Below are 14,237 nucleotides of genomic sequence, written 5' to 3'. Positions count from 1 at the left end.
ATTTAAATTAATGTATTAATTTCACTCACATCTCCCCAACAAAAACCCCAGAAAGCACTATGAAGGCTGAAGATTGGTGCCACTAAACGCATTTGGAAAATTCAAGATGTCAAATATGCTTCCGATATCATTCATCATTCTGCAATCATTCAACAATAAGTCCGAAAAAAACAAACAGATTAATACTGCAAACAATAATTGATAATATTTTGAACATTTTGAAATATTTTGTTGATGTTGTTGTGCACGTGTATAATGTATTACAGCAAATGTGTCACATCAGCACACGGAACTATATCCTGGATGTCAGCCGGGATTCAAGTAGTTAATACCTGAAGGATATATTTGGTTTCTACCAAGACGATACAGAACATTTTAAGAAATATCAAAATAGTAAGTAAAAACAAATAAAGCCATGGATCAGCTAAAAAGCGAAGAAACAAGAACACAAACTGAAGCAAATGGAAAAAATCAAATTATAACTAAAAAATAAATATCCAAATTGAAAGCAGAAAGAAATAAGTCACTTTTTTCATCACTAAGCCTTTCATCACTAGGTATGGAATACCATAGTTATACAAATAATAAAAGGTGGTTTGTCATCAACACAGTAAAGTGCAAACTTGTTAAAATACTTGATCAGTACCTTACTTTTAACAGGATGTGTAATGAATGTGTAAGATACTTATAGTATTTATTAATACTGTATATTAAGTCTGTATTTTTTAAACACTCAAATACTTCATCATTGTATTACAATGTATAAAAAGATACATGAAACAGGGATGAATTTTCATTAATTAAAAATATTATCTGATTACTTTAAGTGCAAAAGATGTTATAACTATTGATATCTATACAGTAAGTATTCTGTTGATTCTCAACTGGGACTACATTGCACCTGTACATTTCTTTTATCCTCTGCCTGGGTGAGTCTTATAGTTAAATGTTTTCTGTGGATAAGAATACCTCACATTACACAGACCAAACACAGACATATTTGTCATGCTACTTTGACTGAATTCAAAGATTTAGTCCAGCTCTGACAAAAGATCTCAGTACAAATCAGCAACACAAAAGGCAGTTCTTACTCTGGTTCTTACATTGTTTTCACCCAAACCCATAAACCAAAGAAGGTACTACATCACATTGTTCTGTATCTCTATTTCCTGCGTACTGTAATGCATTTTTAACAGTGTACTGTATGCCGGAAGTTTTCTGACATACACATCATTGACATCATTAACATTTATTTATTTATTTTAAACTTAGTTGCTTTTTAAATCTTAAATATTATGTTGAAAAATAAATTTATTCAGGGTCAAATCCTCTGTCTTTTTCAGAAAGAATGGCCTTCTGGGAACCTCATTAAAGGGTTCACACTTGTACATGTGTGTCTTCCTTTGGGATTGTGACACCTTACAAGATGGGCAGAAGGCAAAAAGTACTTCATCACATAGGGCAATATTCGGACTGCTACTAGTTCATGTTTTTATTAAGAACAAAAAGTCCCTTGACCTTCAAAAGCAGTAAGCAAAAAGGCAGTGTGTTAGCTCAAAAATCTAAAAATGGTACTGGAGAAATAGAATATTAAGAAAAAAAAAGAACAAAAACTAATATTTTCAGGAAATGCTAAATAATTGATTTAATTACATGTTTGGAAATTATAACACTCACAATATTAAAAAAATGTTTACAGTATGTCATCTGAGTTGGACTATTAGGTTTATTAGATTTTTAAGGTTTAAGGATACATAAAAATAAATATTTGACTGTCTGCTCTATACTATTAGTTTCAAGCTCCACACTGAAAAAAAGGAAAAATCTGTACGTATTACCCAGAAAAAAATTAGTTACAAAGAAAAATCAGTTTATTCTAGCATTAATACCCTTCACAGTAGGCATTATCAGCTGATAAATGGCCTTGGCTCTAGTTAAATGTCAGTATTGGCGCTGAATCATAGATTAATTCTTCTGTAGTTATTTGTCTTTGCACAAGACCACTGTAATAGAATGTTTCAAACTCAGGGGTTACATTTTAGTGTTTTATCTCTAACGAAATGCATTAAAGTGATATATACAGTAATAATTGACTGAATGGCTCAATTTTGAAAGGTTAATATTTTCTTTTGAACATGCAAAAAATAATGAGTAAATAAGGAAAAAATAGTTCTACTGCTCCTGATGTGTATTGCTATATTTAAAATGCTTATTCTAAAGTGAAATTGTCAATAAACTATATGGGAATAATAAAAAAAAAAACTTTGAAAACCATCTAGTTGTGATATACACATTTTTAATGCCCTTTAAATAAATTCTAAATGAAATATTTTTAGGAAAAATCTATTTTTTTCTTAGAGGGAAAGATTAATCTTTTGATTCATTGAAATGTCATTAGTAGGGAAAAGACATTTATACTCGTGAAAAATTATGGTATTGAATTTTCCCCAGATATCTTTATACTGTATTTACTAAGCAGTATAAGCATCCATTTTTGGTCATTAAACTGATTCATACAAACAATATTTTATTAATAAAAAGTTTTCATACCATTTTGGACTATCATAAATAAATCTTAAGCCTTCCTTGTATTTCTTTCATTGCAATCGGGATGACATCATTATTTTTTGCTATCATGTCATTGCACATGGTATATTCTTCTTTTGTTTATGCAGCAAGTTTAACTCTCCATTTTATTCCCAAAGGTTGAATTAACATACTCATTTTTTTCTGAAAGCTGTTTATGAGAATAATACACTCTACTCGTACTTTAGCTGAAGAACTGAAACAGTGGACAGTTGTGGGTATCCACACACAGGCTGAATGTTTCTTTTAATCATTTTAACTCTTTAAGAAAAGAGAAGCCCCATAAAGGCAGATGCATGCACAATTCCATAAATTATTATTTTAACAAATTATCCAATTCCCAACAGATGGCCCTCAGATAAACAGTAATTGCTGCAGCGCTCCTGGCCACCATGCACTTCATTCATTTACTCCTATTGATTACAATTAAGTGTGCAAAGCTCTGCAAAGATCTGGATCAAGTGTTTTCCTCATAACAATTAGTATCACACTGCAAAAAGGTGTCAGAGATTTCACTTGCTGAGAAGGACTCCCATCAGTTGAATAAGGAAAATTGCATGAAGGCACTGCAATGAATTTCAATAGTTGTAACCACACAAACTAAAAGCAAATATTTATTATTTTTCATCACTTTTTATTAAAATGATAAAACATGGCTTTGGTTGATGTTAATTTCAATGTCCCTATCATTTAAGGATCCTGTAATTGCCATTTACTAGAAAGAAATTTTTGCGCCACATATATGACAATGTACAGTAGTGTGATTTTTGATGGGGACCACTAATTCCACCCACCCACTTTCTAACTGCTTTCTGCAGTATAATACTGGGTCACCAAGAGGCTGGAGCCTTTCCTAGCAAGCAACAGGCACACAATGAGACAGGATGAACCTGGAAAGGAACACTAGTACATCACAGGGCAGACAGATACAGACACACAGTCACACCAGGACCAATTTCCCCAAAAGCCAATTAAACTCCCAGTATGTGTTTGGACTGGAGCACGTGGAGAAAACCCACACAATCACAAGGAGAACATCCAAAATCCAAATCCATGTAGCACCACTGGAACTGAGCCACCATACCTCATAGGGTATGTGAGTTTACATCTCACAATAAAACATAGCCTTCTTTTTGTTAGAGATACTGCTGTTAACCAGACAAAACGAATGTTTTCTATAAAGGAATGCAGTACACTACAGTATATATATATAGTATAATTTATCTTCAGGTATTTTTTTGTAAAAAAATCAGTAGGATTGCTTGTAAAAAATTAGTTTGCAGGCCTATAAGACTAAAGTGATCACTGCAAAAATAATACTTTTCTTAATTATTAGTGATCCATCCCATTCCTAAATAGTCAAAGTCACAGATTTTTAAAGACAGCCTGTTATTATCAGGATTACATTTGTAAGTAGGAAACATGTCAAAAACAAACAGACTCTTTTGGCATGTTATTTCATCTCAGAAAGCACTATTAACCTGTGAATATTGCTGAATATTCAGCATTTATTATGAGTCACTGATGCAGACTAGTTGTATGAGAATAGTGAGACATTAAGTTTATGCAAGGCTATGTTCGCCCAATGCCATACATTAATAATATGTTCAGCAAAACATATTACCTTATAACAGTCAAATTTAAAGAAATTCTTTTATACAAATTGTATAATCCTTTGAGTTCTGGCAATTATAAAAAAATTAATATATTAAAGAAATAATATAACAAGATAGTGTTGTAAAAAATCTTTTATGGCTATTACTAGAACTGCGAAGTGTATGCATATCAAAGTAGACCTAATGTGTTGCAATTTAGTGTTCTTTGTAGATGAATTATAATAAATGTTGTTCATGTGTATATCAGCATATTTACAGTAAATTCATCATAAGGGTGGAATGGTGACAGTGTGGATAGCGTTGCCACTTCACAGCGGTAGGGAGCTGGGTCAATTCTCCCCTGTTCTTCCCGTGTCTGCGTAGATTTCTGCTGGGTGCTCCAGTTACCTCCCACAGCCCAAAGACATGGTTTGTTAATTTGCTTTCTAGGAGAACTGGCCCTGGTGTGAGGTGTGTGTGTGTTTGTATCAGTGTGCCCTGCAATGGACTGGCACTCTGCCTAGGGTGTATCCTGCTATGCACCCATTGCTTGCCAGCATACTGTAGGCTCTGGTCTAAACCTGCCCTTGTATGGGATAAAGAGTTTAGAAAATGGATGGATGTGTACTGATCATTAACCCCACATAGTTAGGTTATGCTATTATTGTACAAAACATACCCAACGTATTGCAATTTCTGAAAAAATATCATCCTTATGGTAATCTTTAATAAAAAAAAGTAAATATAAGAGAACTGTCAATTATGGTAAAGTAAAAATATTTTGTACAAGTTATATACTGTAAAGTTATTTATCATGTTCTTGTAGCTTTGGCTTAAAAGACTTAAAAGTCACAAAATGAAGGACAAAATGTAGCAACAAAGAATGGGGCCTTAAAGCTGTCATCTTAAACTAAAGATGTTTTAACTTTACAGGCACCTGACTGAATATCATGGCACTGATCATTTGGAAACACTTTGGATTTTGCACAAATCTTACAATACACAGTTCCACAACAGAATTTATGCAATTCTTGATATTTTAAGATTATTTGAAGATAGTAAAAATGTTGTGTTGCTGTTGTCACACATACTATATGTAATATTTGATTGCATGATTGTATTACAGTATATGCTTATCATTCATAATATTGTTGAACTCTTTAAAATGGTTACTGAATACTGACGTCATACTGTACCTCAGCAATGTCTGTATTCAACAAAGACATGCATTCTGAAACTAAAATCTTAGGACTGTAATTCAAGACATGATCTTATCCTACATAATGCTTACAACTAAATGCTTTAAAAATTAGCACAATTATGTATGTGACATCAAATTAAACTGTATTTCATGTAACAGGGTATCATTCTCTAAACTGCAGACAAAGACCAGAAACCTTGAAATGGAATGTGGAAGCTACAAATGCACAGCAATTCTTTTCAGCCCTATTAATTAAAATAATGATATTTAAAATTAAGCAAGCTAGATCTCATTTTGTGTGAAGCATGCCACAAAATATGTAGAATCTGATATAAAGGCACACAATATGTGAGGAAGGCTTGTCTTAAGAGAACAGATGGGCACGATTGAGTGACCAGCGAGCCTTGTCAGAAGTGTAAAATTGGCACAGCAGTCCAGAACCAATCAAGGAGCAACATGAATTATCATAGACCAGGAGTTGAACGTACTACTGGAAGAGGTCAGAAACAACTCATCAATCAGTGAAAACACTATTCTTATGCTACTAATTATCAAAGTTAACCAAAATCCAGGATACAGAAACAAATGTCATACAAGAAATAGGGAGAACCAATTATGTAACAGTGAAAGAGCATAGTAAATGTAAGAGAACTGTCCTTAAAACTGTAAAATGCAGGATTAGAGACTGTGGAATGTAGTGATGTAAACTTTATTCTGTGATGATGAAAACTAAAATAGTTTTGTCAAACTTTGTACACAGTAGATGCAGCCACCTAGAATGCATGAGGTGTCAGTTGATATACCACTGTAGACACCATGATATTCCAGGCAGCAGCACATCATGGCATTTTTATTTTTTTGAATAATCTGATGCTGCACTTCTTTCTTCTTGGTAGCTGATAAAATTAAGGTTCACCAAGGTTGATGAAGTGCTTTGTTACGTTACGTGTATTAATTAAAGCATAACTTTTCTGATATAGCACTGGATGGATTGTTTCGCGTCTGGGTGGTTGTATCGTCTCCTCACGGTGAGGAGAAACTTGGTATGGGCTGCACTCTTTTATTTACACTCTTCTTTTTGTCTGAAGAACCACAACCAAAAGCTTTTATGCTGTAAAGCCACCTAAGTGTTTATAAACGTCACTCTGAGGTATAATGGAAAATGGAATTGTGTTGGCTTTCTTAACCCAATTAATTCCATTTAATGCAATGTACTATATATATCTGATTAATTTTAAGAAAAATTATGTTTTTCTCAGTTTATTATCTTATGCTTCCCCAATGCAAATGGTGACACACACTAGTGGTGAACATTTCCATGAGATAGGAAGCCACTAATTAAATACATGGTTAAAACAACTACATTTTCTGGCATGCCACCAAGGTTAAAAAGTCCCGTGAAGTAATGTCCACAGATTTCCATACTGTACTTCAACTATAGTATAGTATTATTATTGTTCATTGACATTGCCTTCATCTACCATAATTACACCACTGTTTTGCAAGTGATCATTAAAATTATATTAACATATAGAGCAGCGTAGACAATACCTCAATGACAAATTGCAATATTAACAATTTAAGTTTATCAATAATGTGGACGCATATCAGCTACAATGCAACTCACTGTATGTGATAATGCCATTCAAATCACTACTTAAAACTTTAAGTTTAATCTGGCCTTTATTTTACATGTTTATTTGCTTTTAAATATAACATGTTTTTTATGCCACTATGTATAAGCTATTTTATAGGTATTTGACAATCAAAATCTAAAATAAAACTGTATACTGTATGTAATTTAAAATGGTAATTCTATTAGTGCTATACAGTATTGTGACATCTTATTTGGATTTGTGGTAGAAAAACTGTAACAATATTCCTGTCTCAACAATGTTATTGTACTTGATTAAATTGTTTGTTGCTAGTACTGTATGCATACAGTATGAATAGTGCAGGAAAGCACTAATGAGTTAATAACCATTTAATACTGTACTGGTTTTTCTGACAACCACACACAGCTGTGGTACTTTAAGGTGAATTGCAATGTTAATAATCTGAGTAATTGTAATTAGTTTATAGTCACTCCCTGAAAGTCATCATTATCTAAGAATTTCCATGAAACCAGGCACATTAAAAATCCTGATCCAGGTTCAATGCTCCATTCGTGGTATATATTATAACAATAGCTAAGTTATGTATTTTATATATTTATATAACATACAAAATGTGGTGTATTTTCAATAATTATTACTTTAGACTAAGAAATAAAGAAAAAAAGTTTTAATAAAGCTAAAATCACTAACATTAAACACACATGCCACTTATCAATCTGCCTTGAGCAGTAAAGGGCTAGAAAGGGAAGAGCAGGGAAGGGCTTAGTTCTGTGTGTTGTATCTCACTGCAGTATACCACACTTTGCTTTCTGCTGAAATGAGTTTTGAGGCACATTCTAGATGGCTACATCTGTACATGTCTATTTATTGTAGTCCGTCCATCCATTTTCTAATGCAAGGCAGGGTACACCCTGGAAGGGATGCCAGTCCATCGCAGACATATTGTCACGATTATAGTTCCCCCTCCTTAAGGGTGCTCCAGCCCTTTCACGTGAGACTTTATTCTGTGCACCTGCTCCCTATTCCCAGCCCACCTTAAAAGCCAGGCGCTGACGCTCATCCGGGCTCTGCATTTGATTTCCATATCGCGCGAGTCCGGGACCTGGAAGCGTCTGGTCCCGTTAAGGTTTTAACCCCTGTTCCTGTTCCTTGTCTGCCGGTTCCGACCCGGCCTTCGTGTTTTTAATTCCTTGTTCTGATGGATCTCCTGGTTTTGGACATTCTCGTGTGTTTTTGGATATTCCCTAAGGACTACTCTTTTGGATTGTTCGCCTCGGCCAGACCTCCCCCGTGCACCAGCGCACCTTGGACACGCCCCCCTGTCTTCAGCCCCATTTTCCTGCATGACGTTTCCCTAGTGTTTCCCCACTCCGTCGGATTGTGTCGTCCGCATAGGGTCCGGAAAGAACTGTTCGTTACACATATTGTAGTCCTGTACATAAATATACAGTATAATACATGCATATTGCCATTTAATGTGTGTGATGCACATTAAGTTAACCCTTTCAGAAGACACACTACTACTAGTTATCTTCTTCTTCTTCTTTTTCACAGCCTTAGTCCCAGACTGTCCTGGGGTCAGCTGCTTTGGTTGCTCTTCTCCATTTGTCTCTGTCGAGCACATCTTCCTCACTCACTTCACATACCTCCATATCTTTTCTCACACAATCTATCCATCTCTTTCTAGGCCTGCCTCTTCCTCTGTTACCTTCCACCTCAAATTCCATTACCCTCTTTGTTACTTCCTCAACGTCCCTCCTCATGATATGTCCATACCACCGTAACCTCGCCTCTCGCATCTTCTCAACCACATCCACCACCCTACATCGTCTACGGATTTCTTCATTTCTGATCTTATCCTTCATTGAAATCTGCAGAATCCATCTCAACATCCTCATTTCAGTTCTTCTCATCAAGTTTTCTTCCCTCTTTCCAACTGCCAAGCATTCAGCTCCATATAGTAGTACAGGTCTAATCACATTCTTGTACATTTTGCACTTTAACTTTCTGGGAATTTTCCTGTCACAGATTATTCCAGTTATCTCTCTCCACTTGTTCCATCCAGCTTTCACTCTTTGTTTTACTGCCTCCAGTGTTTCTCCTCCCTTTACCAGTTTTGATCCAAGGTATTTAAAGTCATCAACTTGTTTCAGTTTTCCTCCATTTGTCTCCTCAACATTGGTCATAGTATCTCCTCTTCTCTCCATTACCATTATTTCAGATTTTTCTGCATTCATTTTCAGTCCACCCTTTTCCAGACTCCTCTGCCATTTGAACACTTTCTCCTGTAGTTCTACTTCTGAGTCTGCCATCAGTGCCACATCATCAGCAAAGATGAGTTCCCAAGGCACTTCTGTTCTTACCTCCTCTGTCAGTGTGTCAATAATGTTTATGAAAAGGAAAGGACTTAGTGCTGATCCTTGGTGTACTCCAACTGTGATTTCAAACTCTTTTGTCTCTCCCTGTTGTGTTATCATCTTCGTAGTTGCATCTCTATAGGTTGCTTGAACTAACTTCACCATGCTTTCTGGTACTCCTTTCTTCCTCAAGCACCAATACACCACCTCTCTGGGCACACGGTCATATGCCTTCTCCAAGTCCAGAAAGGCCACATACAGCTTTTTCCCTTTCTCTAGTGTCTTCTCCTGTAACTGTCTCATCACAAAAATGGCATCTGTTGTGCTTTTCCCCACTGAGAATCCAAATTGTGAGTTGTGGATCCTGATTATCTTCCTGAGTCTCTTGTCCAGAATTTTTTCCAGGATTTTCAATCCATGTTCCAGAAGTTTTATTCCTCTATAGTTTTTACACTCCATTGGGTCTCCTTTCTCCTTGTAGATGGTAACCATACTGCTTTTTGTCCATTCTTCTGGAATTCTCTCTTCCTTTGCAATATTGTTTAGCAATCTCGTCAGCCACTGAATCCCCTCTTCATCGAGGTTCTTAAAGTGTTCTGCTGCTATTCCTGATGGTCCAGTTGCTTTGCCCACTTTCATCTCTTTGATAGCTTCTGTCACTTCCTTTACTGAAATTTCTTGGATTGGTCCACACACTACGTCTGCCTCCACTAGGTTCTCCCTCTCATTTTCTACATTTAACAGATTTTTGAAGTACTCCAGCCATCTTTGCTTGATCTGTTCTTCTTTAATCAAGACTCTGCCTTCTCCATCCTTGAGTACCGCCACCCGGATAATATCTTTTTTCTGTCTCGCTCTATGTTTAGCAATCTTGTAGATTTGGTCCTCTCCTTCCTTTGTTTCAAGTTTCTCATACCATTCTTTCCAGGCTCTTTCCTCTTTCCTACTACTAGTTATCACATCACTAATATTGAATAGCATTTTAAGGTCTGACTTTTTCTGACAAGCTGCAAGCTCACAGGCATCTAGTGTGGTAAGCTAAGGGTGACTTAACTGAGTCAAGGTAAACTGACACTGAAAGAACTTAGTTGCACTCTGCCGATTAGGGAAATCAGTCTCACTGCCAACTAATGACATAGCCCGACCTGAACCACATCAGAATCAGAATCAGAATATCTTTTATTCTCCACATGCGATGGGAATTTTCCTTCGGCCTCACTGAGACAACAATAAAACCAGTGTATATACCATGTACATAAAACATTCAGTGGATTTTACAATATGCAATCCATATAACATAAATAACTATATCATTCAATACAATATTGTAAAAAAAAAACATAAGATTCCAGCATGAAGCACAAGATTCAGGTGTGAGCTGCATGTTTATAAATGCTGTCAATTCAAGGAGCTCTGAAGGAGCTCATACATCAGGCTTTAAAAGTAATGGCATTGAGAATGAATGACTTCTTAAAAATGTGCTTTGTAACCTTTGGTACTCTAAAACGTCATCTGGATGGTAATTTTTCAAATTGGGAGTTTAGTGGATGTGAGGCATCATTTACTATTTCCTGTAAACACTCCTAGTATAGATGTGGATTAGCTGGTTCTGTTTCTGACCAATGATTTTGCTGTCTATGTTTATAATACTTGAGATCTTGGCTGTGCCCCTCACATCAAAATTCCCATACCAAGTAGACATGTTAAAAGAGAGCACGCTCTCTTCTAGACTTGTGTAGGCCAGCTCTGGGATTTGTTTGCATACATCAAAGCTCCTCAGCCTTCTTAAGAGAAACAATCTCTGAATGTTTTTTTTTTTTAAACTGTTGTCTGAGAAGTTCAGTTTGTTATCAATGTATGTGCTTAGATATTTAAAACATGAAAGTTGTTTTGAATCTCCATGAGCTGACCATTTATGTTTATAGGTTGAACTGTGATTGGTTTAATTCTGACTGAGTGTAGCACTAATTCTTTTGTTTTCTTTGTGTTTATTTCCAAAGTGCTTGACTGGCACTTAGCGAGTCAAGCGAATACTTTGACAAAGCAGAATGTTTGGACTGAATTTTCACTTCACTGCTGAAGTCCAATCAAGGTAATATCACCATCTTATTTAAGCAAGCTAAAAATGCCATCATTGAAAAAAAACAAATTTGCCTGGACTTCTGGCCCCAACACGTACTATATTTAGCACCTTCACTGTTTGAAAAATTTATGGACCCCTGATGATTACTTTGTAGTTGTCAACTTAACTAAGTTGGTAAATTGTTCCTGAGATAATTTACAGTACCTGTTCCTGTTAGAATCACAACTTGATAAACAGGGACACTAAAAGTGATAAGTTAGAAACTCCAAAAATACTGTATTTTCATTAATTACAGTGTTTTATCCAGACCAAACTACAAAATAATATAATTAAATAACATGTTTATGTGCTCAAATCAGACCAGATTGTAACTGTTTGTTTTGACAGTTAAAGGTGTTAACAATATTTAAAAATACTAATAAAGAAATCTTTTTCAAACCATATGTTTTTCATGGGATAAATTGCAGCTAATAATTTGCTAAGAGTTTCGGTTTCTAATACATTTCATTAAGACGTTTTATGCACATATATCTGTTACCACACCAAGATATAATTATGTGTTGATATTTAAATTACTCACATTCTGCTAATTAACATCACTGACATCTTGTCTTAACTTGTTAAGAACATAATTGTGGGCGTTTACTGGGACTGATTCCTATACTCAAGGGAGGAAGCAGAAGACCAAGCATGACTATGTGGTTGTGCCTCAGTGCCACTGCTATTCCTGGGGGTCTGTAGTATTGCTCTTCTTATGAAGGGGACAGAATGAAAGATTGGAATAGAATGACAATTATAAGGCTCTGTGTGCAAGCACAAACTTGTCATTTCTTAAAAGTTTTTTTTTTATTTCCTTTCATTAATAATATGTAGATAAATGACTGACTTCGGGGTAAAAGATACTTTCCCAATCTCATTTTGTATGTGATTTTGCCTGTAACTTTCAGGTGTACATTGCTCTTACTGTAGCTATCTTTTGTTACAACATTTTAGTGTTAAATGATTCTTTATAAGCAGTACATCACATCACATGAGAACATTCATAAAAAAATGCATAATGTCTGTGATGACAAAAAAAACAATGAGGATGATGTGAACTCATTCTTTCATTCTGTTGGAAGCCTCCTAATGTCCAAATTATGAATGTGATATCTACTTTAAAAGAAGGACCAATTACTAATTTTGTTGACTTCACAGCAATGAAAAGAAAAATTCTAAATATTAGACCTACTGTAGATAAATACTGTATAGTATACTATGAACTAAGAATGTACAACAATTACTGTATAATTAATAAGGCGAGTCCTTAAACTATCCAATCCCGGGAAATGATTTCCACCACTATCAGAAATATGTTTGTTTTCTAAAATAGTATATATGTTTATAGTGTATTCTACAGTATTTCATGAGCTTTGGATGAAATTCTACTGTATGGCTATGCTGACACTGTAATGCTAATTGTAGTCTTGATGTTTGTTCTTATTTTTTTTTATTAGTGTGTTTTTGAAAATGCAATAAAAATGTTGTTAACAAACAAATGAGGACCAGTTAAGAGAGTGAGGCCATCTTATGTAAATGATCTTGTAGCAGAATGGTATATATGTATGTATTGTATATATATTAAGCATAGTTTTAACTCTTGAGTTTAGAATATTTCACTTTTTTATGATTTTACCTTAACCACCTCTGCCAACCTGAGACCAGAGCACTCTGTTGACGTTTTGTTTTTTCCTGCTTTAACAAGAGTGAGATAGTATCCACTTCCAAAGCACTTTTTCAGAAACAATGAGGATCCACAGCAGCACATCTTTCCATGAGAAATAATGGCGATACGATCCCCAAGAATATCAGCTTCATCCATATGGTGAGTAGACAGGATGATTGTGCGGCCTGAAAATAATAAATTGCAATAATTAAAAACATTTTAAACATCTATCTATCCAGTCATCTACTCACCAGGGCTATAGCTGAAACATCTGTAATTGCAAAGAGAAATGTTGCTTTCTTTTTGTGAACACTATGGAGTTATTGTGGTCATTTTAAATGTGGTTAATTTATTTTCAAGTCATTTTTAATTTTAACAAGATTTAACATTTATTAAATGAAAATATCCACATGCGAATAAAATGTAAAGAATGTACAATTACAATTACAAAATTAGTTGAATATCTTGTGTCTGTGTGCAATAATAGTGGCTCAAGTGTTTTTTGGATAAATACACCTGCCTCTATATGGACCATCAGGCACACAGTGAATTTCAAGTCATTAACCATAAAGACAAAAAAACTTTAAAAACAACATATACTGTACTAAACATTGTACCAGTTTAAGTGCTTTTAGAGCAAATAACTCTGAATAAAATTTAAAAAATAAAACAATCTTAATAACTGCCTGTCTGCAATATCCCATGACCATGGTTTACACTATTTCCCTTACTGCCCACACTTTCCGGAACACCTCTAGATGAGTGTAATAAATGAACTCTAGCTTCAGCCAGGACATGACTATCACTCTAAACACAGTGAGCACAATCACGATCATCATATAAGTCACCCTATTTAACCTACTATTAATTATACAGTACATACCTTAACATAACCCAATAAAAATGCAGGTAATTTATACCTATTATCACGATTGTAGTCCCTCCCCCTTAAGGGCGCTCCTGCACGTTCACTTTTTTGTTGATTTTGTACACCAGCTCCCTGTTCCAGCTCACCTTTAAAAGCCAGACGCTCACTCTGTTCCGGGCTCTGCACTGGAACACGGACGCCCGGAGGCTCACCTATCACTGAGTCG

The 14,237-nt window shown here is 35.2% G+C and overlaps 1 protein-coding gene across 1 annotated transcript in view; it reads right to left on the bottom strand.

The window, feature by feature from the left end:
* LOC148677640 (phospholipid-transporting ATPase ABCA1) overlaps positions 1-14,237 on the bottom strand; it is a 318,551-nt gene that overhangs the window by 130,461 nt on the left and 173,853 nt on the right. Inside the window, exon 23 of the mRNA XM_088613916.1 lies at positions 13,114-13,328. Within this exon, the coding sequence (XP_088470042.1) occupies positions 13,114-13,328 (215 nt within the window). The remainder of the gene's footprint in view (positions 1-13,113; positions 13,329-14,237) is intronic.

This window comes from Lepisosteus platostomus, chromosome 1 (assembly GCF_059453375.1).
Source record: "Lepisosteus platostomus isolate fLepPlt1 chromosome 1, fLepPlt1.hap1, whole genome shotgun sequence".
Taxonomy (NCBI): Eukaryota; Metazoa; Chordata; class Actinopteri; order Semionotiformes; family Lepisosteidae; genus Lepisosteus; species Lepisosteus platostomus.
Note: the sequence above shows the minus strand (reverse complement) of the source record. Positions and strands in the feature narration are given on the sequence as shown.